Source organism: Mauremys reevesii, linkage group 2, assembly GCF_016161935.1.
Source record: "Mauremys reevesii isolate NIE-2019 linkage group 2, ASM1616193v1, whole genome shotgun sequence".
Classification (NCBI taxonomy): domain Eukaryota; kingdom Metazoa; phylum Chordata; order Testudines; family Geoemydidae; genus Mauremys; species Mauremys reevesii.
In genome coordinates this window covers 166,152,405-166,177,618 of record NC_052624.1, presented here as the reverse complement: position 1 = coordinate 166,177,618, position 25,214 = coordinate 166,152,405, and the positions used below count along the sequence as shown (strand labels likewise).

Below are 25,214 nucleotides of genomic sequence, written 5' to 3'. Positions count from 1 at the left end.
GGGTAGGCAACCTATGGCACGCGTGCCGAAGGCAGCACACAAGTTGATTTTCAGTGGTTCTCACACTGCCTGGGTCCTGGCCACCGGTCCAGGGGACTCTGCATTTTAATTTAATTTTAAATGAAGCTTCTTAAACATTTTAAAAACCTTATTTACTTTACATACAACAATAATTTAGTTATATATTATAGACTTATAGAAAGAGACCTTCTAAAAATGTTAAAATTTATTACTGGCACGCGAAACCTTAAATTAGAGTGAATAAATGAAGACTCGGCACAGAACTTCTGAAAGGTTGCCGACCCCTGATCTAGTCTGACCTGCACAATGCAGGCCACAGAATCTCACCCACCCACTCCTGTAACAAACCCCTAACCTATATCTGAGTTATTGAAGTCCTTAAATCGTGGTTTAAAGACCTCAAGGTGCAGAGAATCCTCCAGCAAGTGACCCATGCCTCACGCTGCAGAGGAAGGCGAAAAACCTCCAGGGCCTCTGGCAATCTGCCCTGGAGGAAAATTCCTTCCCAACCCCAAATCAGTTAAACCCTGAGCATGTGGGCAAGACTCACCAGCCAGCACGATGAGGCATAGCACTAAAAATCTCATCCTCTATTTCTACATTAAAAAAAAAAAAAAAGACCATAGAGTTCTCTCTGACACCTCATATAACCTTGTCCATCTACTTGTATGTCATGGGAACTGGCAGCTGCTGCCCCCCTTTTTTGGTGTTAGTATTGCTGAGGGATACCCAAGATGATCCAGCAGTGCTGCCACAGCTTTCCTGAGGTGAGACTGCAGTAGTGAGGCACTGGGGGCTTTGCAGAGGGTTTTAAGAAGTGACAACAGCTGTCACTGGGGCATAGGACTCAACCCGCCTTTCACACACATCTTTGCTACAGTGTCCCCAGTCTGAATAGGACAAGGGTTTTACTGCCTGTTAGTGTCTCACTCAATAAAATGATCTCTCCAAAATTCCCCACAACCAAGCACTAATGACTTCTCCCAATTAACCCCCCAAAATAAACCAATCAAATCCCCATAATGAATTAAACACTGCCCCCTCCCAACAAAAATCAAATCAACATCCCTCCCCAATGCTAAATATGTCCTCCTCCCATGCTCCTTTACAAGTTCTTCTTTACAGAGTGCCTGCTGCTCAGCTTCCGGAACTCAGTGCCAACTGCAGGGGCAGACTCCTTTTCACTGCCACCAGCGATCTGCCTGCCTACCAGAAACCTGCTTTTCCAGCAAAGGCAGGAGCTTGTTGTCATTGCCCCTGCTCACCTCCTCAGTCCTTTACTAAGACCCATATGGCTCAGCACTGCTGGCACCAGCAAAGGGAGTCAAGTAGCTGCCAGTTCCTATGCCACACAGGTAGATGTGGGATGTACCTGCCATGTGACAGGATATAAGCATTTGTTAGTTAGGCCCTGAGGAGCTTACTAAGGGGCCATATAAACATGGGGGGATGACTTATTTCAGTGGAGTTACACCAGCATGAAATCAGAAATCCTCTTTGTTTTGGGAGGACGTCTATCTTTTTAATGGCACAGGTCAGCAATTGTAGGCTTTGCAGATATCCTGAGTCCTGAGACAGGAGTTGGAAGTAAGGAAGGGAGGTGTCTGGCACACTGCAGGAAGGAGTTCCCAGGAGTACTGAAGAAGTAAGTAGCAAACTGTGATTCTAGTAACTGCAAAAGCAAGAGACTTATATCATGATTAAAAGAACTGAAGCACTGTGTATGGTTCCTATTGTGGACTGTACCAAAATGAAGGACACGTGACTTTCACACAGTAGGCTGAAAATAAGTGCAGTGAATTAGGGCTTTATTCAGTGTTAGTCTAGACAGTTGAAGTTTTGATGTAGCTTCGCTGCAGTGTACAGTAGATCTCCCTTTCTCGCATACATGCACAGCCCAGTGTTTTAACCCACCTTTTTCTCTACTTACCAAAGGGAGCAATTCTCAAAGTTATATATACATTCCAGCTACAAATCTGATCTCATATCATGCTTCATTGTTTAGTGGATTCCCTATTCATGTGCATACTTGAAATGCCTACTACCATAGGGCTAAAAAACCAAAACAATACAGCACACAGGTAAATAAATATGAAACAAATGCCAGACCTTAAAATAGAAAATTTAAAAAAATATATCCTTCATAACAAAACCTTTAGAAAAGTTGTCTAAATAACTGAACTTATTACTAATTACTAATACAACATACACTGTGTTAACTTTAGTGTTATCTGTAATGTAAAATGAGAATAAAAATTAGACAGGAATTAAAAAAAACCCTATTATGTCATTTATTCCACCCAGTGCAGGATAGTTCTCTACAGTATATTCTCCAGAGCCTTGTTCAGTTATTTCTAAGTGATCCATATGTTGATCCATGCACCCAAAGGTTCTCAGGAATACACGCAGTGGAAGAACTAAATAAATCTGTAGCATTCCTTTATATTCACTTGTGGCAGAGTCAGAAGGAAGTATGGCTGAATAAATCATAATCATTAAGGGCTAGGCTGTGACTTTGCCACAAGCCCTGAGTTATTAGCAGTGTGTAGTTATCTGGTCCCTAGCTGCCACTTGTTCTAGACAGTGAGCAGGGAGTAATCTGTGCCAGTCCTATACTTCCCTCTTTGCACCAGCTCAGCTGTGCTGGCACAGTGGGGAGCAAGGCAGTGGAAGGGAGAGTCCAGGCCAAGGCTCTACCCACTTGCACCAGAGGGAGAGTAGAGGCTCCACAGAACAGCCAACACTATAACAGTAACCAGTACCGGAGAGTAATGCCCTTCATGTTCTTTGAATCCACTGTGTGGACACATAGGATGAGTTACACTGTTGTGCTAAACTTGAGATGTAAAATGCAATGTAAAAGAGGGAGAGTGAAGGGAAGCCTGCACAGATGTGTTTACTGAAGTCATCAAAACCAAAGCGAGGGATAGAAACCAATAAAAGTGCAAGCATGCAAACAACACTTCCTACTAAGTACTAATGTGGCTGGACAGAAAACCAAAAAAAGCTGTATTCTAGGATAATTTGACTGCCATGAGTAGTTACAAGGTTTCACACACACTGTGATGAAGAAAGCTTTGAGCCAAAGGCCATTCTGGAGCTCCTGCCTCTGTATTCTGCTCTCTTCAACTAATGACAAAAAGAGTGCTATATTTATAGGGCCTGAGACCCGTCAAAGGAGCCTATGAAAACAAAGGTAAACCTTAAGCCTCAACACCGCTTTGCTAGAAAACAAGCCAGGGGGCGGAGAGGAAAAAGATACAGTTAAGAAGGGTGCATACAGTGACTCTCAAGCCCCGTGAAATGATGAGATCTCATGTCTAAAGGGGGTTCCATTAAAAAAAGTTGAGCTTTCATTACTCTAGGTACCTCCAGTAACTGCAGTATCTTCCTATCCTTAGAACAGGAGGTGCCATAATAAATTAAAGTAACATGGAGTAGCAAAGGGAACATGTTTAATGGTGCCCATTATACCAGAACAAAATTGAGCCCATTTCAAAGTGCAGCGTCAGTTATCACAAATCCTTGCCAAGCCTTTCAATTTCTTCAAGGAGGAAGTCAACGTCTGATTTCCTAGTAGCTGGGTTGGAAAAGACCATTCTGAAAAAATTCACTTTGTCCCCATGTGGCTGGTAGCTAACCATCGTCATTCCTTCTTCTATCATCCGTGCTTTTATTTTTGGAGCAACCTGTATACAAAAAGTCAGCCATTGCAATTATTTTCCTTTTATATTTGGAAACTTCTCCCCCTCTCATTGCAGCCAGACTTTGCAAGTCACAGTGTAACAAAAAAGCTAGCATGATTAAAACTTCATAAGACTGTTGCCATTGACATCAGTGAGAGTTCTGCTTGAGTAAGAAGACAGAATTTTAGGATTTGTCTTTCTGTTTTTAATTTAACACAAGATACGATATTAACATTACACACAGAAGGACAAATCCTGAAGTCCTTACTCAGCTTTTACTCACTCCCTATACAGGCAAAACTCTCATTGATTTCAGTGACAACATTCTTATAAAGTTGCAGTCATGCTAGTTCATTTGTTATCCCTAATTTTGCGCACTTAAAATGTTAGGTGCTTCTATTCTGGGGCTTGTAGATTTGGGTTGGTAATATGTCCAAGATAATGGATGAACAAAATTTTTAATTTGCACACAAACATGTAGCATAGTGTTGCCTTGTTACTTGCTTGATTTGTGGATGTTATCACAGATTCTCAGCACCCAAATTGTGGGAACCCAAAATCAGAGGTTAGATTACTTTGAAAAATCAGGCCCCTTCGGCAAAGTTTCAATTTGCAATAAATAGTGAGTTGTGCATGTGAGCTCTTCTACATCACTTTTTATACCTTAAGTAGAGTTTACTAAGTTGTGTCCTACTCCCTTTTTCCTTATCAACTTTAATTACTTTTTAAATATGTTGCGATGAGAATCAAGGTGAGTTTTTTTCTGCATCTTCATTATAGTTGGCTGTCTGATTTATGAGTTCCAATTTTCTTCTATTTGCCATCATTGCAGAACTCCTATCATAATATTGGGAAGGCAAAACAACTTTTCAAGGCCACTATCAGTGGCACTTCCTGGAAATCCTGAGTATCTAGGGCAGCTGAACCCTGCACACTAACCTTGGATGCTAACATGCCCCCTTCTTATTATAATACATGTGATCTCCGGAGTGGGAATTCTGACTCCAAGTCATATTTTGCATGGCACCCTGCTGCTGCCACATGGCCAAGTGTTATTTCAGTTGTGTGTAATATACAAATATATGCTACATTGTGCATTTTTATTAAGAGGTTTTCTGTTGGTAGATTGTACATTTACAGAATTGAAAGCAAACATATAGAATCCTCCCACTTGTCACCTGGACATTTCTGAACAGCCCTGCAGCCCAAATCAATGAGATTTGACCATTGGAATTTGGTATGAAAATAACCCTTACTGAGGAAGAGTGCACAGCCTTGTTTTGGAAGACTGTTTGATTTGACCAAGATATGAGCATTTTAAAATCATGTAATGATTGTGCACAGTAGATTTTTTTCCCTTTTACGTGTTCACCTAGGCCAAGTTGTCCTGTGTATCTAGGTACAATAAAGTTAGCTTTGCTGTCATTAAACACCATAAAATAGGTCAATCACCCTGTACTATTGCCTCAACTCCCATGAATTCTGTAAGCTAAGCAAGGTCAGAGGAGGGCTGATTGACTAGACCTAGGTAAACTATATAAAGTGAAAACTTTTGCATGCATCTGAAGAAGTGGTTTTTTACCCTTGAAAGCTTATGTCCAAATAAATCTGTTAGTCTTTAAGGTGCCACTGGACTCCTTCTTGTTTTTGTGGATACAGAGTAACATGGCTACCACTCTGATAAAGTGAACAAGTTATTACATTAATGTAGCCCCTTTCTCTGCTTACAAAGGGACTTGAGCCAAGATTTTCAAGAGTGATAAGTCACTTTGGTGCTTTAGAACCTGCCCTCTGAAAAGTGAGGCCCTTTACATTGTCTCGGGTTGGGCACCAAAATATTTAGGTCCACTAGATTATTAGTCATTTAAAAAAGATCTCGGCCTTCTATTTTTGCATATTTGAAATTATCTGATGAATGGTTTATGCAAATGTTTTGGACTGGGGATTCTTTGAAAACTATCCACTACAACTATTGATTTAGGTTCCATAATTTAATATTAGTGCTCTATGACTGGTCACTTAAGTCTCATGTCCTTGTTTCTGTTTCCTGATTGAGTGATTTCAAAGCCCAAAGAGAACATTTAAGGGGGCTGCAGATACACTTGGAATAATGGTCTGTAATCATTCTTGTGTGTGGTGAGTCACTCCTACAAATGGTCCGAGAAAACTTTTCTCAGACACATTCAAAGGACTCCTTATCTGAATGAATGTTCATAATTTTTTAAGAGCTTGCTGTGCTCTAATTCTGACACTAAGGATGTGTCCGTGACATTAAGATTTTTCTTCTTTGGATGTCACACAAACTTTAGCATTTGAATCCTGATTAAACAACAAGGTTGTATGAAAATATGGGATGTATGAAGACTGAGACCTATCAATAGAGGCCTTATTAGTCACAACACCCTCTGAATGTCAATACTAGAAATCTTACCTGATGAAGTAATTTCTCTCGTTCTGGCCCGTTTGGTATTCTTCTAAGATTTGGTGGAATGTACCAGAAACACACATTGGTGAGTTCAGGCTTTAAAACAAAGATGTTTATTTCTCAGTAAAGGATAATCATGATTATGCTATTAGGTCTGAGGTCAACAAGAGTTTAATATCAATAGTATCTAAATGACGTAGGCATAAGTCCATTGAACATCACTCCAATGTTTCTAAGTCACTTTTGAAAATCCTACCTTTTACTTTTAGGTCACGTGTTCAAAATTGGCCCAGGTTGATAATTACCACAAAAGTTGTTACTCTTGTGATGATTGTCTAGCAGTCTATGTGATATAATATAGGGTTCACTCCTGCAAGGTGTTGAGCACCCTGGCCTTGATCTAGCAGAGCACTAATTCATGTGCTTAACTGTAAGTACATGAATAGTTCCATGATTAAGTGTAGTATTGCCACTCTCACAATTTTTGGTGAGTGCCAGGGTTTCACGGGGGACTGGAGCGCATATCGTGATGACATGAGAAGTCCAGATCCCTCATGAAATTAAGTGCCACAGGAAGCCAGCAGAGTTTCCCCCTCTGATCACTTTTCCTCACAGGAGGGGAAAGGACAGAGCAAAAAGCTCAGCAGACCAGTGTAGCTCCACTTCCTCCTCCCCACTCTCCTCCTGTGCCCAAGGGAGCAGGATGGGGCCTCTGCTCCTTTTCCTTTCCCCTGCATTATATGGCCCGGGAAAGGAGGGTGAGGGGTGAAGAGCTCCTGGAACTGCATGTCCCACCCCAATCCTGGAAAGGGGGAAAGCCCTGCTGCAGCCCTCCAAGAGAGGGACAGATATGAGGCAGGCGGGGTGGAGGGAGAGGAGCTTAACTGATGGGGGTGGGGCTGATGGGGCATATCGAGGACAAGATTAATTGCTGGGCAGGGGATAGCAGATGTGGGGGTGAGAACTCTTGGAGCAGAGGCTAAAATTTCCTTAGCCAACACATTTTGGCGAGTGGGCAACACTAATTGGTTACATACACTGTGGGTGGGCAGAGGCAGGGCTGGCTCTAGCTTTTTTGCCGTCCCAAGAAGCAAAGAAAAAAAAACAAAACTGAATGAGCTGCCGCCAAACTGCCACTGAAGAGGAAGAGAGGGAGTGAGGGACCCGCCGCTGAATTGCCACCAAAGACCCGGACTGCTGCCCCTTTCTATTGGCTGCCCCAAGCACCTGCTTCCTTCGCTGGTCCCTGGAGCCGGCCATGGGCAGAGGGAGGCTAAAATTCAAGAGACAGACTAAAAAAAATCTCCAGTGAAAAAAAAATTGTTCAGTCAACTTTACAACCAGCTCTACTCTGCACCTTGCAGAATCAAGTCCTTAATTGCCCAGTTTACAACTGTCCATGTTGTTGCAAAAGAAAACCATCACGTAAATTTGGTTTGCCACCTTTGTTTGTAATCCCAGAGGCTGGATGAACAACACAGAGAATTTAAAAATACTCTGTTCATTCAGGAAATGGATACTATGGCTAGACTCATTTCTACTGTACAATATGAATATACCCGATCTATGAAGTGCCTATTTCAATTAGACAGGGAAAGTGACAATAGGAAAATATGTTAGCTTTTTATATGGAAATTAAATCACATGTAAAGTAGATGAGAATACATACTGAAGAAGAGAACAGAGGGATATTTTGATACTTACTTCGGCATCAAATACAAGCTCAAAGTTCTCTCTTGAATTCAGTTCCTTGTAAAGATACTCAGCAAGTTCAAGGGATTTGTTGATAAGAATCTCAAAGCCTCGAGTGCCCTGTAGAATATCAATGCAAAACATATAGAAAGTGAGCTCCAAGAGTGGTTTGAGCCATGTTAGGAAAAACAAACAACAATTTTATTGTACAGGAATGAGCTTGAAGGGGAGAATGGAGGGTACTGTCCTGAGGAACTGTATTTTATTGTTTTGGGGCATATAACTTATTGATGCTCATTCTATATAACATACAGAACCTCATTCTAAAAAGGTACGCTTTTAGAAGACGTATGGATCTACATAACAATTGAGCTTAAACTAAAACCACATCAGATGAAGTCTAATCTGTCTGAGCTTTTGCATGCATGGCAGGGACTGCACTTTGACAGATTTCTTTAACCAATTTAGTTGATAAATTATGCTCCCCCTCTTTTTTTTCCTTTATCTTGCCATTGAGAACATATTTCCTATTTAGGGAATAATGGGGTTTACTCCAGTAGCTAATATAGCACTGTTTTAACAGATTCAGAATTTGGCTATGTTTCTTGTCCTAATCTTTGTTCCATTATTGTTGCAATTCTAACTTGTTTTCGTAAATTATAAATCAGGGGTTGGCAATCTTTTGGAAGTGGTGTGCCGAGTCTTCATTTATTCACTCTAATTTAAGGTTTTGCGGGCCAGTAATACATTTTAACGTTTTTAGAAGGTCTCTTTCTGTAAGTCTATAATATATAACAAAACTATTGTTGTATGTAAAGTAAATAAGCTTTTTAAAATGTTTAAGAAGCTTCATTTAAAATTAAATTAAAATGTAGAGCCCCCTGGCCCGGTGGCCAGGATCCGGGCAGTGTGAGTGACACCGAAAATCAGCTCACGTGCAGCCTTCAGCACGTGTGCCATAGGTTGCCTACCCCTGTTATAAATCATAAAGTCAGAATTGTATATCACATTACACTATTGTTGCATGTCTCTTCTACACAAAAAAGACTAAGCATTAGGCAGTGATGCTCCTATTTATCATTTAATATTTACTTTGCTTGGAATAACAGCTATTGTTTATGTGCTTTGTTGTTGATGCTGCAAAACTTTAAGACTAGGTATGCACTTTTTCTTCTGTCCATGCAACATCTGTTTTCTCATGCAATATTTATCTTATTTCAGATTAACACTATAGTAACCTCCCCAACTCAAGGAAACAGTTCACAGTTTTACATAAAAGCAAAAAATACACACCTTTTCTGAAACATACGGAGCAAAGCCCCTCAGGACAGGAGTCTTACCATTTTTATTGTAAAGCTCTTTGACAGGTTTCAAAAATAAAGCACCCCAGAAATGAAATTGGTTATTACAAATCTTTAGGGGCCTAATTCTGAGAGGGACTGAAATCAATGGCAGCTTAGAGCCATCAGCCCCTTCCAGAATAGGGTTCTAGATAGGGGGAGGGGGAAACAGGTTTTAGATAGCAATAGGCGAGCCTAAAAGAGATTTGGAGCTTCAGATAAATACCCAGAAGACCACAAACCTGAGTCTGTTCACAGTTACAGGGTATAAATAAATAATAACTCCATTGACTTCAATGGATTTATAGCACTGTAAACAAGGGTGAGATTGTATATCAGGCAGTATATACCTGTGTCTCCTGAGTCTGCAAAACTGAACTGGTAATGTCATAAGCATTTGTTTCCTAATGAAATATTTAGTATGTATAAGTCAGAAACAATGCAAGAACAATCTTTTAGGTGATATTTTGGAATTTACAGTTATGTCAACGGGGTTGACATTGCTCAGTATCTCGCAGTATCAGAGCTCTTGTCTAATGTAACCATGAAGTACATATGCTAATAAAAATGAAAGTTAGTCTTTTTGGACCTTAAAAACAGTTTAGATTATGGATGAAGGATCATTTTAGTTTCTATATTGTTATGTATGCATTTCCTCAGTTCTCATCACAATAGTATCTATTCACCACACGCTTAGATTAAATCAATATCAGTAGTTTATAAAGAGAAGGATCCAATTCTCCACAGTCTGTCAGTTATTTACCAGTAAATAAGAACATAAGAAAAGCTATACCGAGTCAGACCAAAGGTCCATCTAGCCCAGAATCCTGTCTTCCAACAGCAGCCAATGCCAGGCGCCCCAAAGGGAATGCACAGAACAGGCAATCAATCATCAAGTGATCAAGCCCCTGTCACCCATTCCCAGCTTCTGGCAAACAAAGGCTAGGGACACCATTCCTGCCCATCTTGGCTAATAGCCATTGATGAACCATGTTGTAAAGTGTACATGTTGGTCCTGGGAATATGTTGCTGGAGCTATGTAGCTGCCCAGTGCAAATGAAAGAGGAGTTTAATGCTGATCTAAAGCTTAGAAGATTTGAACTCAGTGTGATTTCTACAGTTTCACAGATAGGAGTGCTCCACTAAGAACTTCCTGTTACCACTTCCTCTCAACTAAACCATACATTTAAAGTTTGATTTTAAGCCTTAACTTTCATTCCACCTATGCATCAGTTTGAAGTGGCTAAAGAACATTTATTTTTTCTGGTTAAAGCTGCATTTCTGTAGACTTTTCCTACCTTAGCTTTCCACATTAGCCAAAGTTTGAAGACATCAACATGCCGACCACACTGAATGGTCTTGTCCCCTGTGTCATAAGTTGTATCATACTGTTTGTCTGGTTGGAACAGATACCCAGCACACATCTGATTACAGGCTTGCAGAAGACCCTAGAGCAGGAATACAACCTTTGATATGCATGCTATATTTATGAACAAGATTCATTTCAGAATGTCCATTCAACTACTGACCTTGGTCTAGAAATGAGCAAGTGGTAGGATAATTACACTGAAATGCAAACACATTCCCATTGAGAATAGTGCCACATTTAGGGCTTGTCTATATGAACAGTAAGTGCGCAGCAATCGGGAGGGTAAATCTCTCTCTCTCTCTAGCCTGCCATGCACTAATCGTCCATATGGACCCTACTGCTGAGCACTAAAAGTTCGCAGGGCACTTTGATCCACTCTTGTGTCAAAGTGGGGTAGATCAAAGTGACCTAGGGAACTTTTAGTGTAATGTTGCAAGATCCACACAGACAACTAGTGTATATCAGGATAGTGCAAGGTAGATTGACACCTCTGCTTGCCCTGCACTGTTTGTATCAACAAATTTTTAGTCTTTGTTGTGTATTTGGTTGTCATGGTAACAGAATCTTGTTCTTGTTATGGCAATGGAGTTAGATTATTAGGGGATAGCCCCGCCAGTTTTGGCTGGTTTTTGGTTAGTTCGTCTTGACCTGTAGAATTTATTAAATAGGCCCTTTATCAGGCATATGACACTGAGCCCCATATCATGCACATATACAAAAAAATGCAGAATGAAATCTTGAGTATGTAAAATTTCATCTAATTGCCTCCTTTATTATGCTAGAGTCATAATATTTGTGTGTTTTATAGATACTGTGTGAGCTACCAATGATTATAACCGTTGTTCATAGCTTATGGAGTAAGCAAGGATATTAATAGCATTACATTCATCTGAAGGGTAGAGATCGTTTACATCTTGTAATAGACACCCATATAATAATAATGATTTCTCTATAAGACATCAAGTCCATTTTCCACCTATTTTTCTTAAAAAAAAACAAAAACAAACAAACAAACGAAAAAGGCTGAATGGGAAATAAGGCATATGGTAAATGTAACTGCCAGTTGATAAATGCTTGCTTTTTTGTAATAGCTTCCAATGTGTGTCTGTGTTTGTACATACCATGGAAAAAACCTTATTAACACAATGTTAAGATTACAAAAAGGTAAAACTCAAGACCAAGAAAACTCAATGGTTAAGGGTCCCACAATAACATCAACTCAGACACATTGCATAGTATTGTATGCTGTATTAGGGTAATCTAATATTCTATTTATCTGCAAAGATACATTCCACTTGTCAGTCATTAGTGTGACAGATAACCTTTGATATCAAAAGATGGGTTGCCTCCAGAGAAGATATGTTTATGGCAAACAGGAATCAGTGAATTGTCTGCTATTCTGATTCAAATATCCAGATAGAGGATATTCAGAGGAATGGCTTACCAAGGGATGTGATGTGGTAGGTTCTCCATTGCCTGAAGTCTTTAAATTCAATACTTTCTTTCTAAAAAGCTATGCTCTAGCTCAACAAGAAGTTCAGGGCTTACCAAAGAAATGACTGAATGAAATGTTATGACCTGTGTTATGCAGGGGTTCCAATGAGACTGTAAGAATGTCCCCTTCTGCCTTTAAAATCTATGATTATATATTTAGAAATCCAGATCTGGATATCAGCCAGACTTACTCTTCCCAAAGGGCTATATACTCTTTTCTGAACCCCAGGAAATCCTTTTCCAAAGCTGGCCCAGACCCCTCTCTTACTTGTGAAGGTGTTTACATGACTACCAGCCAAATCAATACTTATGATTATGAGCATTATTTTTAAAAAAGTCCTTACTATCCCCTGCTGTCTTTGGGCCTGGATGACCATTAGCCATCTCCTGACATCTTTAGGGGTGGTGGTGGTGTGGCCACTTTCTTCCCAAATCTCGCTTCTTTAGAGTGTATATGCCTGGAAGTCATACTGCCACGTGATCTTGAAGAGGTTTTATGGGAGTCTGTTTCCTCACTAAGCACCAACAGGATAGGAAAGGTCTTCTTCTGGTTGTTCCATGGTTCTGCGATCTTAGGATGTGACTTAGAATTACCTGACTGGTAGCTGGGAAACACAGATCCCACAACATAGGGCAAGTCAGGGTTTTTGGATCAGAAAATTCAAAGGTAAGAGGGGTACAGCAACTGTTGAGAATTGCTGTGCTCTGAGGTTTCTGCTCTTTGCCTTTGTCAACTTTCACGATCACATTAGTTGGCCTTCATGCTAGCACTTTAAGCCATTACCTAAAGACAGTTTTGATATATGAAAGACATCATTTACGGTACCTTTTCACAGACCAGGAAGGCAGAACACTGAAGTGGAACGCCCATCAATTTGTGTGGATTCCAGGTGACAGAATTGGCCCTAGGTGATAAACCAAACTATAATATAAGGAACATGCCAGGTGTTAAATGTAATAGGTATCAGTCTCCCCAAAGGCCCCTGCACACACATATATATCACTTTCCAGACATATTATGTGTGTCTACCTCTGCTGCTCAAAAGAGCTTACGTTCTTACAGGATAAGGGTAGGAAAAAGGGTCAGGGTAGGAAAAGTGAGGGAATTATTAATAAAAAGGAGAGCAGAGCTTTTAAGGAAAGTTTTAGTGGAAGGAAGAGAAGATAGGGAGGAAAGGAAGGGTGTTCCTTGTGAAGAGAGCACTGTGATAAAGGAATGGAGCTCAGAGTGAGAAAAGGAAATTCAGGAGGAGAAAGGCAAAAAGAAATGGTGAGTGTATAAAGTAAAGGAGGTGATGAGATCAGAAATGGGGGGGCAAGATTATTTAGGGATTTGTAGGTGAGGCTGTGTGTTGTGTGGTAATGGAGGGATTCAAGGTATTTGGGGGTAACATGGCGAGAACAATAGAGAGGGAAGAAAGATGACTTACTCTGAATAAAAACACAAAATGCATCATGCTCACCTTTCAATGCCATTAAGTTTAAAGGAATGTTTCCTAGACATCAGCAGCCCACCTCCCCATGCTGCCTGTAAGAAATAAGATGTTAACATTATAAAATAAAAACAAAAGAAGAAAAAGTTCCATCCTTTACAAGATAGTTACTAAAATATTTTTCTTCTAAACTGTTTTCTTTTAAACTGTTAAATAAACAACTCAGGCATTAACTATTACAAGAAATCCAATCTATAAAGGTAAAAACAAACAGAGCAACGCCCAGCCACACAACACAGACAATAAGGGAACAAAGTGCATATATTCAAGAAGATTTTCAGCTCATTTGTTGGCATATGACAGAGTATTGTAAAGTGCTGTGCCACAGATGTAGTTTTATATAGCATTCTGCAGATAATAAGTATGGATAAAAATAAGCCATATTCATTGTGCCTTATTAAACAAATAGCCCATTGGCTTTAATGTGATTTCATGCATGAATAAGATAATCACAGCATTAATAAGGATGAAGGGTGAATTCTGTCACACTGAAGTCAATTCGAACTGCTGGGTGGCAGTTGGGACCTGAGCACTACCTGTGGGCCCAGGTTCAAGGTCTGTGATCCATCACATTTAATTCATTGCATGCTCTTTTAAATGCCTTGACCAGCTTCTTTCTTTAGAGTAGCAAACTGAAACCATAAATTATCTTGATCCACAGTGCATACTAACTCCAAGAAGAATTTATATGAAAATCCTCTTTATGTTTACCAAAGATTAGACTGCATGGGTAAGGTTAAATACACTGAAACAACTTCATTTATGTTTAACTTGGTTATGGTGGCACAGCATTGTACCTAGTGAAAAAGAAACACTTCAAAATTCAACTTATTTTTAACCCAAAATTTCCAACAAAGGTTGCCTAAAGTCAGGCCTAAATCAATATTTAGAGAGAATTCAAAGAGAATGCATTTTGAAGCAGTATTTGTTGTATTATTCCAAGACTAGAGCTGGTTTGATTTTAGGAAGTGCTAAGACCTCACAGCTCTGATCAATCAGAAAATCAGGCCACCAATATAGAGATCTAAATATGCACTTAGATGCCAAACTAAAGTTAGGCAACCACTACTGAGAATTTTGGCTAAAATTCACACATTTTACTTCAGAGTAAAAAAATAATATGACTAGCTACTATTCATTCAACTGTATCAGAAAGAAGAATTTGGCCTAGTGATTTAAATTCAGCTTATAGTGCCAGGAACTGTACTTATCCCAGACACTATGTACTAATAAGGTGGTATTATATGCAGAAGAAATGATTAGTCATAAAAAGAATAATATTCATCAAAATGATAATTCATTGTATGCCAGAGAGGTGTATTATGGTATTTTGAGTTGCTTTGGTCTGACACAAAGAGAATGCATTTTGAAGCAGTATTTGTTGTATTATTCTAAGACTTGAATGAATGCCAACAAATGCTATTTACTTAATTTCTTTTCTAAACAAGCACACCCTTCACTGCAAGATGGTATCTTGTTCAAGTATGTCTATTCATCACAATCCATTCATACACATTAGTTGTATTGGAACCCTTCAAAGCAGATGCTCTTTTCTGTGGTAAAGAAACAAGTTCCAGACTTTAATCCTATAAAAGAATAATTGTGAGCAATATTTCTGAAAAGCATTACATCCACATGCATCCAGAGTCCATACTTCTCGCAGATGTCAGCAATGTTGTCAAGAGGATCAAAAGCTCCATACACTGTTGTACCAGCTGTGGCACTGACATACAGTGGGATATGGTCCTGAAAATAATACAAGATAATTTAGGCAATATTAGCTGAAGGGATAGCTAAGAGAATGTGTTCTTCTTTCATCTCATATCAGTCATCAGTAGCTATTTCTATAATTAATGTGGCAATACATTTCCATCATAACCCCTTTTCTTCACATTAACAACTTTCCCTAAATTCCCATTTGAGACTCAAATTTTCCATTTTTTGTTTCTGCCTGAATGTGGTGAATGTTATGGAAAGTTTGGTCAGTACCATAATAATGAAACCAGAGAAGATGTACGTTTAGGAAGAGATGGGAGCCACCTGACAAAAAAGGAGAATATCGTCTTTGTTCACTGATTCACCAACTTAGTGAAAAGGGATTTGAATGAGGTTCAAAAGGAGCAGGTGACACAAGCCCCCAGGTAAGTAAAAAAAAAAAAGTACTTTAATAGAAGGCTAAATGTTGGAGGATGGGGGAGGGGCACAGAATGGAAAATTATAATAGTCTCATAGGAACAAGAGGAAAATCAGTGGGGGGATTTGCTCAACATGTCTATACTCGGATGCAAGGCGTATGGGGAATAAACAGGAAGAACTGAAAGTATTAGTACATAAGATAACGTAATTGGTGTCCCAGAGACTTGGTAGAATAAATATTATGACGGGAATATTGATATGGGGTACAGCTTGTTCAGGAAGAACAGGCAGGGCAAAAAGGGAGGAGGTGTTGCATGCTTCATTGAGATTATATATACTTGTTTTGAGGTCCCGAACGAGGTAAAAAGCAGACCAGTTGAAAGCCTCCGGATAATATATAAGGGGTAATGTCATGGTAAGGATCTAGTATAGACCACCAAATCAATAAAAGGAGGTGGAGGATGCATTTCTAGAACATAAAAGAGAAATATCCAAAACACGAGACCTGGTAGTAATGGGGGACTTTAGCTACACAGACATCTTTTAGAAAAGTAATACAGCAAAACACAAAATTTCCAGTAAGTTCTTGGAATGTATTGGGAATAACTTCTTGTTTCAGAAAGTGGAGGACTTAGCCAGGGGGACAGCCATAGTAAACCCGATTCTGACTAACAGGGAGGAATTGATAGCAAATCTGAAAGCGGAAGGCAATTTGAGTGAAAGCGACCATGAAATGATAGATTTCATGAGTCTAAGAAAAGGAAAGCATGAGAGTAGAAGAATAAGGACAATGGATTTCAATAAATGCAGACTTCAGCAATCTCAGAGAACTGATAGATAAGGTCAATGGGAAGAAAATCAAAGGGAAAAAGAGTTCAGAGGAGCTTGAAATTTCTCAAGGAGGCAATATCAAAGGCACAACTGCAAACTACCCCAGTTGCAAAGGAAAGATAGGAAAAATAGGAAGAGGCCAATACAGATCCATTGAGAGCTCTCTGATGACCTGAGAGTCAAAAAGGAATCCTACAAAAAGTGAAAACAAGTTGCTAAGGACAAGTGTAACACCGGCCGACCCCCGTCGTCAGTGGGTGGGAGTGAACTTGGGACTTCTGGAGCTTAGTGCATGAGCCTCTACCATATTAGCTAAAAGCCAACGGGGTGTTAGCTAAGGCTGTAGAGCAAACTCACTTTATCTTTCTCCCTAAGTCATTTCAGTGCCACTAAATGGGACACAACACCACACCCAGAAGGTGTGTGGGTTACACAAGCACGAAGGACTAGCCCAAGCATGTAGGGACAAAATCAGAAAGGCTAAGGCACAAAGTGAGGCACGAGGGACATAAAAGGTAATAAGAAGAGGTTCTCTAAATATATTAGGAGCAAGAGAAAGACAAAGGAAAATATAGGTCCTCTATATAGCAGGGAAGGAGAGCTAATAACTGATGACATCTAGAAGGCTGAAGTGTTTAATACCTATTTTGCTTCAGTCTTCACTAAAATAGTTAATAGTGACCAGACATTCAATACAATTAATATTAACAATAATGGGGAAACCAAGCCAAAATAGGGAAAGAACAGGTTAAAGAGTATTTAAATAACTTAGATGTATTCAAGTTGGCAGGGCATGATAAAATTAATTCTACAGTACTTAGAAAACTAGTTGGATCTTTGAGAACTCACTTGGTGAGGACAGGTGAGGTCCCAGAGGACTGGAAAAGGGCAAACATAAGTATGGGCAAACATAGTACCTATCTTTAACAAGGGGAACAAAGAGGACGTGGGGAATTATAAACCAGTCAGCCTGGAAACATACTGAAAGAAATTATTAAACAATCAGTTTGTAAGCACTTAGAGGATACTAGGGTTGTAAGGAATAGCCAGCTTGCATTTGTCAAAAACAGTCCTGTGAAAACAATCTAATTTCTTTCTTTGACAGGATTACTGGTCTGATGGATGGTGGGGAAGCAGTAGATGTGCTATATCTTGATTTTCGTAAGTCTTTTGATACATTCTCATATGACAGTCTCATAAGCAAACTAGGGAAAAATGGACTAGATGAAATTGTTCTAATGCAGATGCACAACTGATTGAAAGACTATACTCAAAGTAATTATCAATGATTCACTGACAAACTGGGAGAGTGTATCTAGTGGGGTTCCACAGAGGCCAGTTCTGGATCAGATACTATTCAATATTTTCATGAATGACTTGGATAATGGAGTGGAGAGCATCCTTATAAAATTTGAAGATGATACCAAGTTGGGAAAGGTTACAAGCATTTTGGAGGATAGGATTAGAATTCATTACAATCTCGACAAATCAGAGAATTGATCTGAAATCAACAAGATGAAATTCAATAAAGACGACTGCAAAATACTATACTTGGGGAAAAAATCAAATGCACAACTACAAAATGGGGAATAACTGGCTAGGTGGTAGTACTGTTGAAAAGGATCTGCGGGTTATAGTGGATCACAAATTGCGTATGAATGAATTAATGTGATGTAGCTGGGGGAAAAGGCTAATGTCATTCTGGAGTTTATTAACAGGAATGTTGCATGTAAGACATGGGAGGTAATTGTCCAGTTCTACTTGGCACTGACGAGGCCTCAGCTGAAGTATCATGTCCAACTGTGAGCACTGTACTTTAGGAAAGGTGGATAAATTAGAGATAGTCCAGAGAAAAACAACAAAAATGATAAGAGATTTAGAAAACTTGACCTATGAGCAAAGGTTAAAAAAACTGTGCATGTTCAGCCTTAAGAAAAGAAGACCGAAGGGGGACCATATAGCCATCTTCAAATATGTGAAAGGCTGTTACAAAGAAGACAGGGGTCAATTGTTCTCCATGTCCACTGAATGTAGGACAAGAAGTGATGGGCTTAATCTGAAGCAAGGAAGATTTAGGTTAGATATTAGGAAATGCTTTCTAACTCTAAGGTCAGTTAAGCACTGGAATAGGCTTCCAAGGGAGGTTGAGGAATTCCCATCACTGGAGGTTTCTAAGAACAGGTTGGACAAACACCTGTCAGGGATAGTTTAGGTTTACTTGGGTCCGCCTCAGTGTAGGGGGATGGATTCATGGACCATTCAAGGTTCCTTCCAGCCCTACATGTCCATGATACTATGACTCTCTACTTTTAATTGTAAGACAATTTTGTAACTTAAAAGATGTCTTCTATGTAATCCAGGCAAATACTACACTCTGCCAAAACTCCCATTAATTTAAATGAGATTGCATTTGGAGCTCTGAGTGTTAAATACTTTTGAAAATGTGGTTCCTACTATTAACTTCCTTGGCAATTTCACCTGACTGAGGATTGCTGGATTTAGCTCAATATTAATATCATAAGGTTACAAATAATAAATAAACCGACCAACCTGTCTCTTGACTTTGAGTATTTTTGCCTCCAAATCTGATGGAATCATCTTCCCTCTAGATGATTGTAGAATGTTGGGAGGGAGAAAAGAAAATTTAAGTTATTTGTCCTGCTATTCTTGAGAATATGCAGTAAATCAAAGCCCGGTTGGGGGGAGCAGTCTTTCCTTGACATTTACCATATTATTCAGTTGACTCTGTCTGGTGATGTTTACTTATATTTTGTGGCAACATATTTTCAGCCTATATAAAACAGTGGCAAAAAGACAAGGAGCCTGATTTTCCACTACCCTGAATCTTTGCAAGGTGTGTGTAAAGTGGGTGTAGAGCCTTGCCAAATGAGAATGGTAGCATTTTAGACCTACTTTGCACAAGAATAAATGGCTGCATGAGGTGCAGGGCAGTTGTGTATCACTCCCAATGATCTAACTGGTGCATTTGTGACCTTCATCACATCTAAATAAAGAGACCATTATTGTAAACAAACTCATTGAAAATTAATGTTTTGTTATGATACGGGGCCCTGGGGAAGAAAACTGAGTATAGCAGTTCCTAACCACTTCTCACCATGTGTCTGATGGCAGGATTTGGCCCATAACATTTTGAAAATTTCGGTAATGCACATATTTCCTTCCTTAGAGGTTTTTAAGGTCAGGCTTGACAAAGCCCTGGCTGGGATGATTTAGTTGGGTTTGGTCCTGCTTTGAGCAGGGGGTTGGACTAGATGACCTCCTGAGGTCCCTTCCAACCCTGAGATTCTATGATTTGTATATGAGCATAATACATGCTAATTTTAATCTGTTAATAGTTTTCTCTCCTCACATACTAGCCATATTTCTAATATCGGTGCTGCTAGTGTGTTATCCTCTTTGGTATCCATCTTATTACGGCATACTAATATGGTGACCTTTTCTATCTGAATTGTTGCAAACTTTTCTCTTCCTATACTGCAAAATATTTCCTTTTACTCTTGCAGATTTTGCATTTCAAGTCTGCAGAAATTAAGGAAGTCTTTGTAATATTGTACTCCATGAAAGAATTAGAACCAATTTTCAAACTTGGGTACCCGCTGTTAGGCTCTTAAATGCATACTTGTTACTATAAAGAATTCTTTCCTGGGTGTCTGGTTGGTGAGTCTTGCCCACATGCTCAGGGTTTAACTGATCACCATATTTGGGGTAGGGAAGGAATTTTCCTCCAGGGCAGATTGGCAGAGGCCCTGGGGGTTTTTTGCTTTCCTCTACAGCATGGGGCCTGGGTCACTTGCTAGAGGATTCTCTGCACCTTGAAGTCTTTAAACCATGATTTGAGGACTTCAATAGCTCAGACATAGGTTAGGGGTTTGTTACAGGAGTGAGTGGGTGAGATTCTGTGGCTTGCATTGTGCAGTAAGTCAGACTAGACGATCTTAATGGTCTCTTCTGACCTTAAAGTCTATGAATATATACTTATGTTCCTAAATACAAGTGGCCTGATATGCAGAGGTAATGAGTAAATCAGGTCAGGAAATGGGGAATTTTCCCTTACAAAATTGTGACCCAACTGGCAATGGAGTTACAAGAATAACCTTATCCTGGTATGTACATTCTGGTTCACCAAAGAATGTCACATGAGGTTTTACATAAAAGCTAGAGTCCCAGCATTAATATTGTTGATTATGTAAAGAGTTATCTGAAGTCTGTATCAAGACAGACTTGGCAAACAGGTTTTTTTTCCAGACAAATGATATTTATTCACCTGCATCTCTGTCAGCATGTAATTAAGCATTGTAAGCCAACACAATGGAATCCTCATTTTCATACACAGTCAACAGGGTGGGGAATGTGAAATCATCAAACTACAAGAGAATAAGCTATAGGGGCAGAGTGTATTATCCTGACTCTGGGTACAAACAAAGTACTTAGGGATATTAAGGAGGAGGCGAGGAAGACACCCCTTTATCCTGCACTTAGGAATTGATTGGTCAGTGCGATTACATTCATGACAATGGATCACAACCAGTGATGAGCTGCCAAAATCTTAACAACCGGTTCCCTATAAAAAGTTCTGATTTAAGGGGGGGGGGGAAGGGGGGGGAGAGATCCTCGTGGGGGGGGGGGCCCCTGGGGCCCCTGCCCCCCCCCCCCCCCCCCCCCCCCCCCTCAGCCCCTGCCCCCCCCAGCACCCACCACACACCACACACACTTGCTGGGCCATTCAAGGCGGCAGACAGGAGCAGCTCAGAGCTGAGCTGCTGCTGCCCTGCTGGTGCCAGCTGCTGCAGCTGGGAAGCTGGGGGGGGGGGGGGAGGGGAGCCCCTCCCTCTGGGAATCAGCTGGGAGGGGGGGATGGGATGGGATGGGGCCCCCACAGACCCCTTTTTCTTTGCCCCCCCCTGGCCTTAACAACCGGGTTCTCCACGGTCTAATTTTAGCAACCGGTTCTTGACCCTGCTGCTGTGGGAAGCGATCACAACCTGCCCTGGTTGAAATGCTGGAAAGGACATTTGGGCTAAGATGATCTTCTTTAGACAGGAGTCTAGCCAATTAAGTTATGTCTCTAGAAATCATGTTATGATTTTACGTGTAATCCTGTTGTTTCCATTATCCTCTCTCTTGAGGATATCCTAACCTCTTGAATCTTTGATAATAAAATGGTTGTTTTCACTACAAATCTATCTAAGTGCCATGGTACTATACAAGGAGCTGATCCTGAGTTGAATCATTCAAGCAGAAGTGTACACTGTTCCCTGGGGGACTGCAGACCTGGTATTTCTGTGAGTGTTCAGTGAAAAAGGGGCTGACACTACAGTGAGATGCCTCAAAGTGGCTTTGAGCCTGGGGCTCACCTATTGTTAACCTGCAAGGGCCTCTTGACAAGAATGTATCTGACACAGAATTGCAGAAATGCCCTAAAACATGTCTTCATATAGTCCCAGAGCAAAATATGGAAGAGAAACATAACCACAAACTCCTACATAGTCCCCTTCCCAAACACTTGCAAAATGAAATTCAGCAGCCTTGCTCCCAATGTAAACATATGAAATGAAAGCTATTCAAGTGAAGAGAAGATGGCTTTAGAAAGAGTAAGTTTAAAGGTGGACCAAATTGTGGTCCGGGCCAGGGATTCTCAAACTTTTTCTCTCTGAGCTCCCCCCCTCAACATACTATAAAAACTCCAGGGCCCAGTGGGGACAGAGGGGCCTTGGGGCAGTGGCCTTTGGCATAGGCATTGTTTGCCTTCTATTTTGTGGGAGCAGGGGCCAGTAGGGCTCAAGCCAACTCCACATGGAAGGTCCAGGGAGGGAGTGCCACCTCCACCCCATGACTCACCTCAGCAGGTCACCCAGCCTGTCTCGGTTGTGGGGGTGGGAACATGCAACCCAAAATTATAACTCAGAGGTGGGGGGCTTAGCTCAAAAAGTTTAAAAATAGCTCAGGGTGCAGAGAGGGGGTAGCTGGGGCTGTGTGCAGGCAGGGGGTAGCTCAGGGTGCAGGGAAGGGGGTACCTGGGGCTGTGTGTGGGCAGGGAGGTAGCTCAGGATGCAGGGAAGGGGGTAGCTGGGGCTGTGTGCAGGCAGGGGGTAGCTCAGGGTATAGGGAGAGGGTATTAGGGGCTGTGTGCTGGGAGAACTCCCCTGCGATCCCTGTTCCTCTGCCAGCCATGGAGCCGGGTCTCCCCACCCGGGGGGCTCTTACCGGCTTCCTCTGTGGGAGCAAAGGGGCTGGGAGCTGAGGAGCAGCTTCAACCTGGGGAACCAGCAGGAGTCGAGAGAACACTGCTGCTGCTAATTGCTCCATGGCACCATCCACCTTCCACCTGCGATCTGGTCACAGGGCGGGGAGAGCAGATGGGGCGGTGAGGGAGCTTCTCCCAGGAGTGTCATGATCTTGTGCTGCAGTTTGGGGGGGGGGGGGCAATGCCCTCCATGTCCCCAACTCTGCCCATGGGCTCAGGGCTTCTGCCCCACAGGGAGCACCAGGGCCAATTTCCTTCCTTGCAAGGTTTTTGGGGTGGCTTAGCATGTCTTGCTCCTTACATAGAGTTAGTAATAAAACCTCAGTCTAACCCTATATGTGGGCCCCATCCTGAAATCTTCACTTAGAGACAGGTTCAGCCACCTTTACTCATGTTAAATAGTACGTAACTTGACAACTAGTCAAGTAGTATTACTACTGGAATAACGTTTGTAGAACTGTCCCTTTAGTTTTACTCCATCCTTACTCAGGCGCAACTCCCACTGACTTCAGTGAGAGTTTTGTCTGAATAGGGACTGAGTAAATACTGAATAAGGACTTACAAATTTGACTCTGTATTCATAAGTGATCCATAGTTTTGCATTTAATCAATTCTGCTTTAGCTGTAGCTCGAGATCATTTTATAAAGTACAATTCACCTTAAGAAATTGACATAAGACCAAGTGGCACAAGAGAAGGTTAAATTCAGAAAAAAAAAAAACATTTACTGGAAGACATTAAGGGGCTTACCTTTCATCACACTTTACTGCAATTACATTATCTGTCCCAATTCCAAGGACCGCTGCAGCTTTCTTTACTGAATAATGGCTCTTAAAACATAAAAAAGAAAAAGTTTATAAGGGAGTTTTGTTAGATACATGTGTGTATACAAAGTACATACCATATATGGATGGCACCATTATTTTTTCTGCCCTAGAGAAATATTAAGTATGTTATGGCTCAGGTGTTGTGATGATACATAAGGGTATAATAATGGGCATGTTGAAATCTACCAAGAGTCCATCAAATCCTGCCTAACAGTGGTCAAAACCAGTTGTTTCAGAAAGAGGCTTACCCGTCCCATAATACTCCTAATTGTGCAATACGGTGCTAAGATGTATAGGGAGTTTACTTCCTGATCCCATGTGGAGATAATTCTTTGCCCTGATGACTGATAGTCTGTACATTTTTAAATCCTAGCTAGTGTCATTAGACTAAGCAACTATTCTCGGTAAGACAAAGAAAGCAAAAAACTTTAGGAATGTGTACAATATGCTTGAGATTATTTATTAGATTTATGGCAATTATGTTAATCAGTAGGAGATTCATGTGATCATTGATTATTTAAGTTATGGGTTGTGTGGTAAATATATTTAATTACAGGGTAAATAGTGGGTTATTTTTGCACTATTTTGCAGCCTGACCTCAAGTTTACTATTACAAAGGAACCACAAATCTGCACCAACATGCAACTACAATGATAAATAGCATTTGGAATTTCACATGTCCCATTTTTTGCATAATATTTCTGCATTATTAAATAAAGGTTTAAAAATAATCTAGACTGTCCTCTGTTAACATCCATGTAACAGATTATTTTTATGAGAAAAATAAAAGATTTTAAAAAACACTGAAAGCTCTACTGATTTCACTCTGTACCTCCACATTAGCAGAGTGAACAACTTTTGCAACTGTGGAACACTCCACCGTGAAATAACACAAAGCCACACCTGAGTAACCAACATCAATATTCTGCTTTTACTTTATGCCTCAGTTCCATAAGCAATCGTATAAATATGAATTTAGTTGAAGTTTCATACTTTGCATGTGCAATGACAATATTCATTGTCAATGCCAAACTCTTATTTTTAAATTGTATGTATGCACATTTGTCTGCAGACTAATCAGGGAAGTGTAGGCACCTGAGGCCTGATCCACTGAGGTCCATGGAAACACTTCCATTGACATCAATCACATCAATCATCAGACCCCTAGAAAGTTTCACTGAGTTGTATGCATGGGGTGGGGGATTCCAAGGGCCAGACCGTGACTTGTATAATGCACCTGCATAATGGAATAGGAAGGAGTGAACTTCTTCCAGATACCGCCTGGGTGTGAAATCTGAATCTTGTGTAGGCACATAGCAGTGAATGGGTGCTGTTTGTCCAGTTACTTGCCCATCCTCACACCAAAAGCAGTGGATTGGAATAGGTAAGGCCGTGGCTCCATGACCCCAAAGTTCCAGTGCAGGGAGTGTGATAACTTACTGCTGGTGCAGGTCAGCAGGAAATTTCTATCCCTTTCTCTAAAGCTAGAAGATAACAGAGGAGGAACTGTGACTCAGAGATACATTTCTGAGTCACAATGGCTATGTCCACACAGCAATTAGATGTCCCCAGCTGGCCCATATCAAATGACAAGGGCTTGAAGGGCTTTTTAATTGCAGTGTAGATATTTGGGCTC

The 25,214-nt window shown here is 40.6% G+C and overlaps 1 protein-coding gene across 3 annotated transcripts in view; it reads right to left on the bottom strand.

Annotated features, from left to right (window-relative positions):
• Window positions 1–1,850: 1,850 nt before the first annotated feature.
• Window positions 1,851–25,214, bottom strand: part of LOC120397828 (glutamate decarboxylase 1-like) — a 72,777-nt gene continuing 49,413 nt past the window's right edge. For all 3 annotated transcript variants that reach the window (XM_039524364.1, XM_039524363.1, XM_039524362.1), the window contains exons 8-16: window positions 23,502–23,581; window positions 19,038–19,092; window positions 15,150–15,266; window positions 13,491–13,555; window positions 12,854–12,932; window positions 10,463–10,612; window positions 7,837–7,944; window positions 6,139–6,228; window positions 1,851–3,710 (exon numbers count right to left, since the gene is read on the bottom strand). In XM_039524364.1, coding sequence (XP_039380298.1) covers window positions 3,537–3,710; window positions 6,139–6,228; window positions 7,837–7,944; window positions 10,463–10,612; window positions 12,854–12,932; window positions 13,491–13,555; window positions 15,150–15,266; window positions 19,038–19,092; window positions 23,502–23,581 — 918 coding nt within the window. In that variant the 3' untranslated portion in view covers window positions 1,851–3,536. The remainder of the gene's footprint in view (window positions 3,711–6,138; window positions 6,229–7,836; window positions 7,945–10,462; window positions 10,613–12,853; window positions 12,933–13,490; window positions 13,556–15,149; window positions 15,267–19,037; window positions 19,093–23,501; window positions 23,582–25,214) is intronic.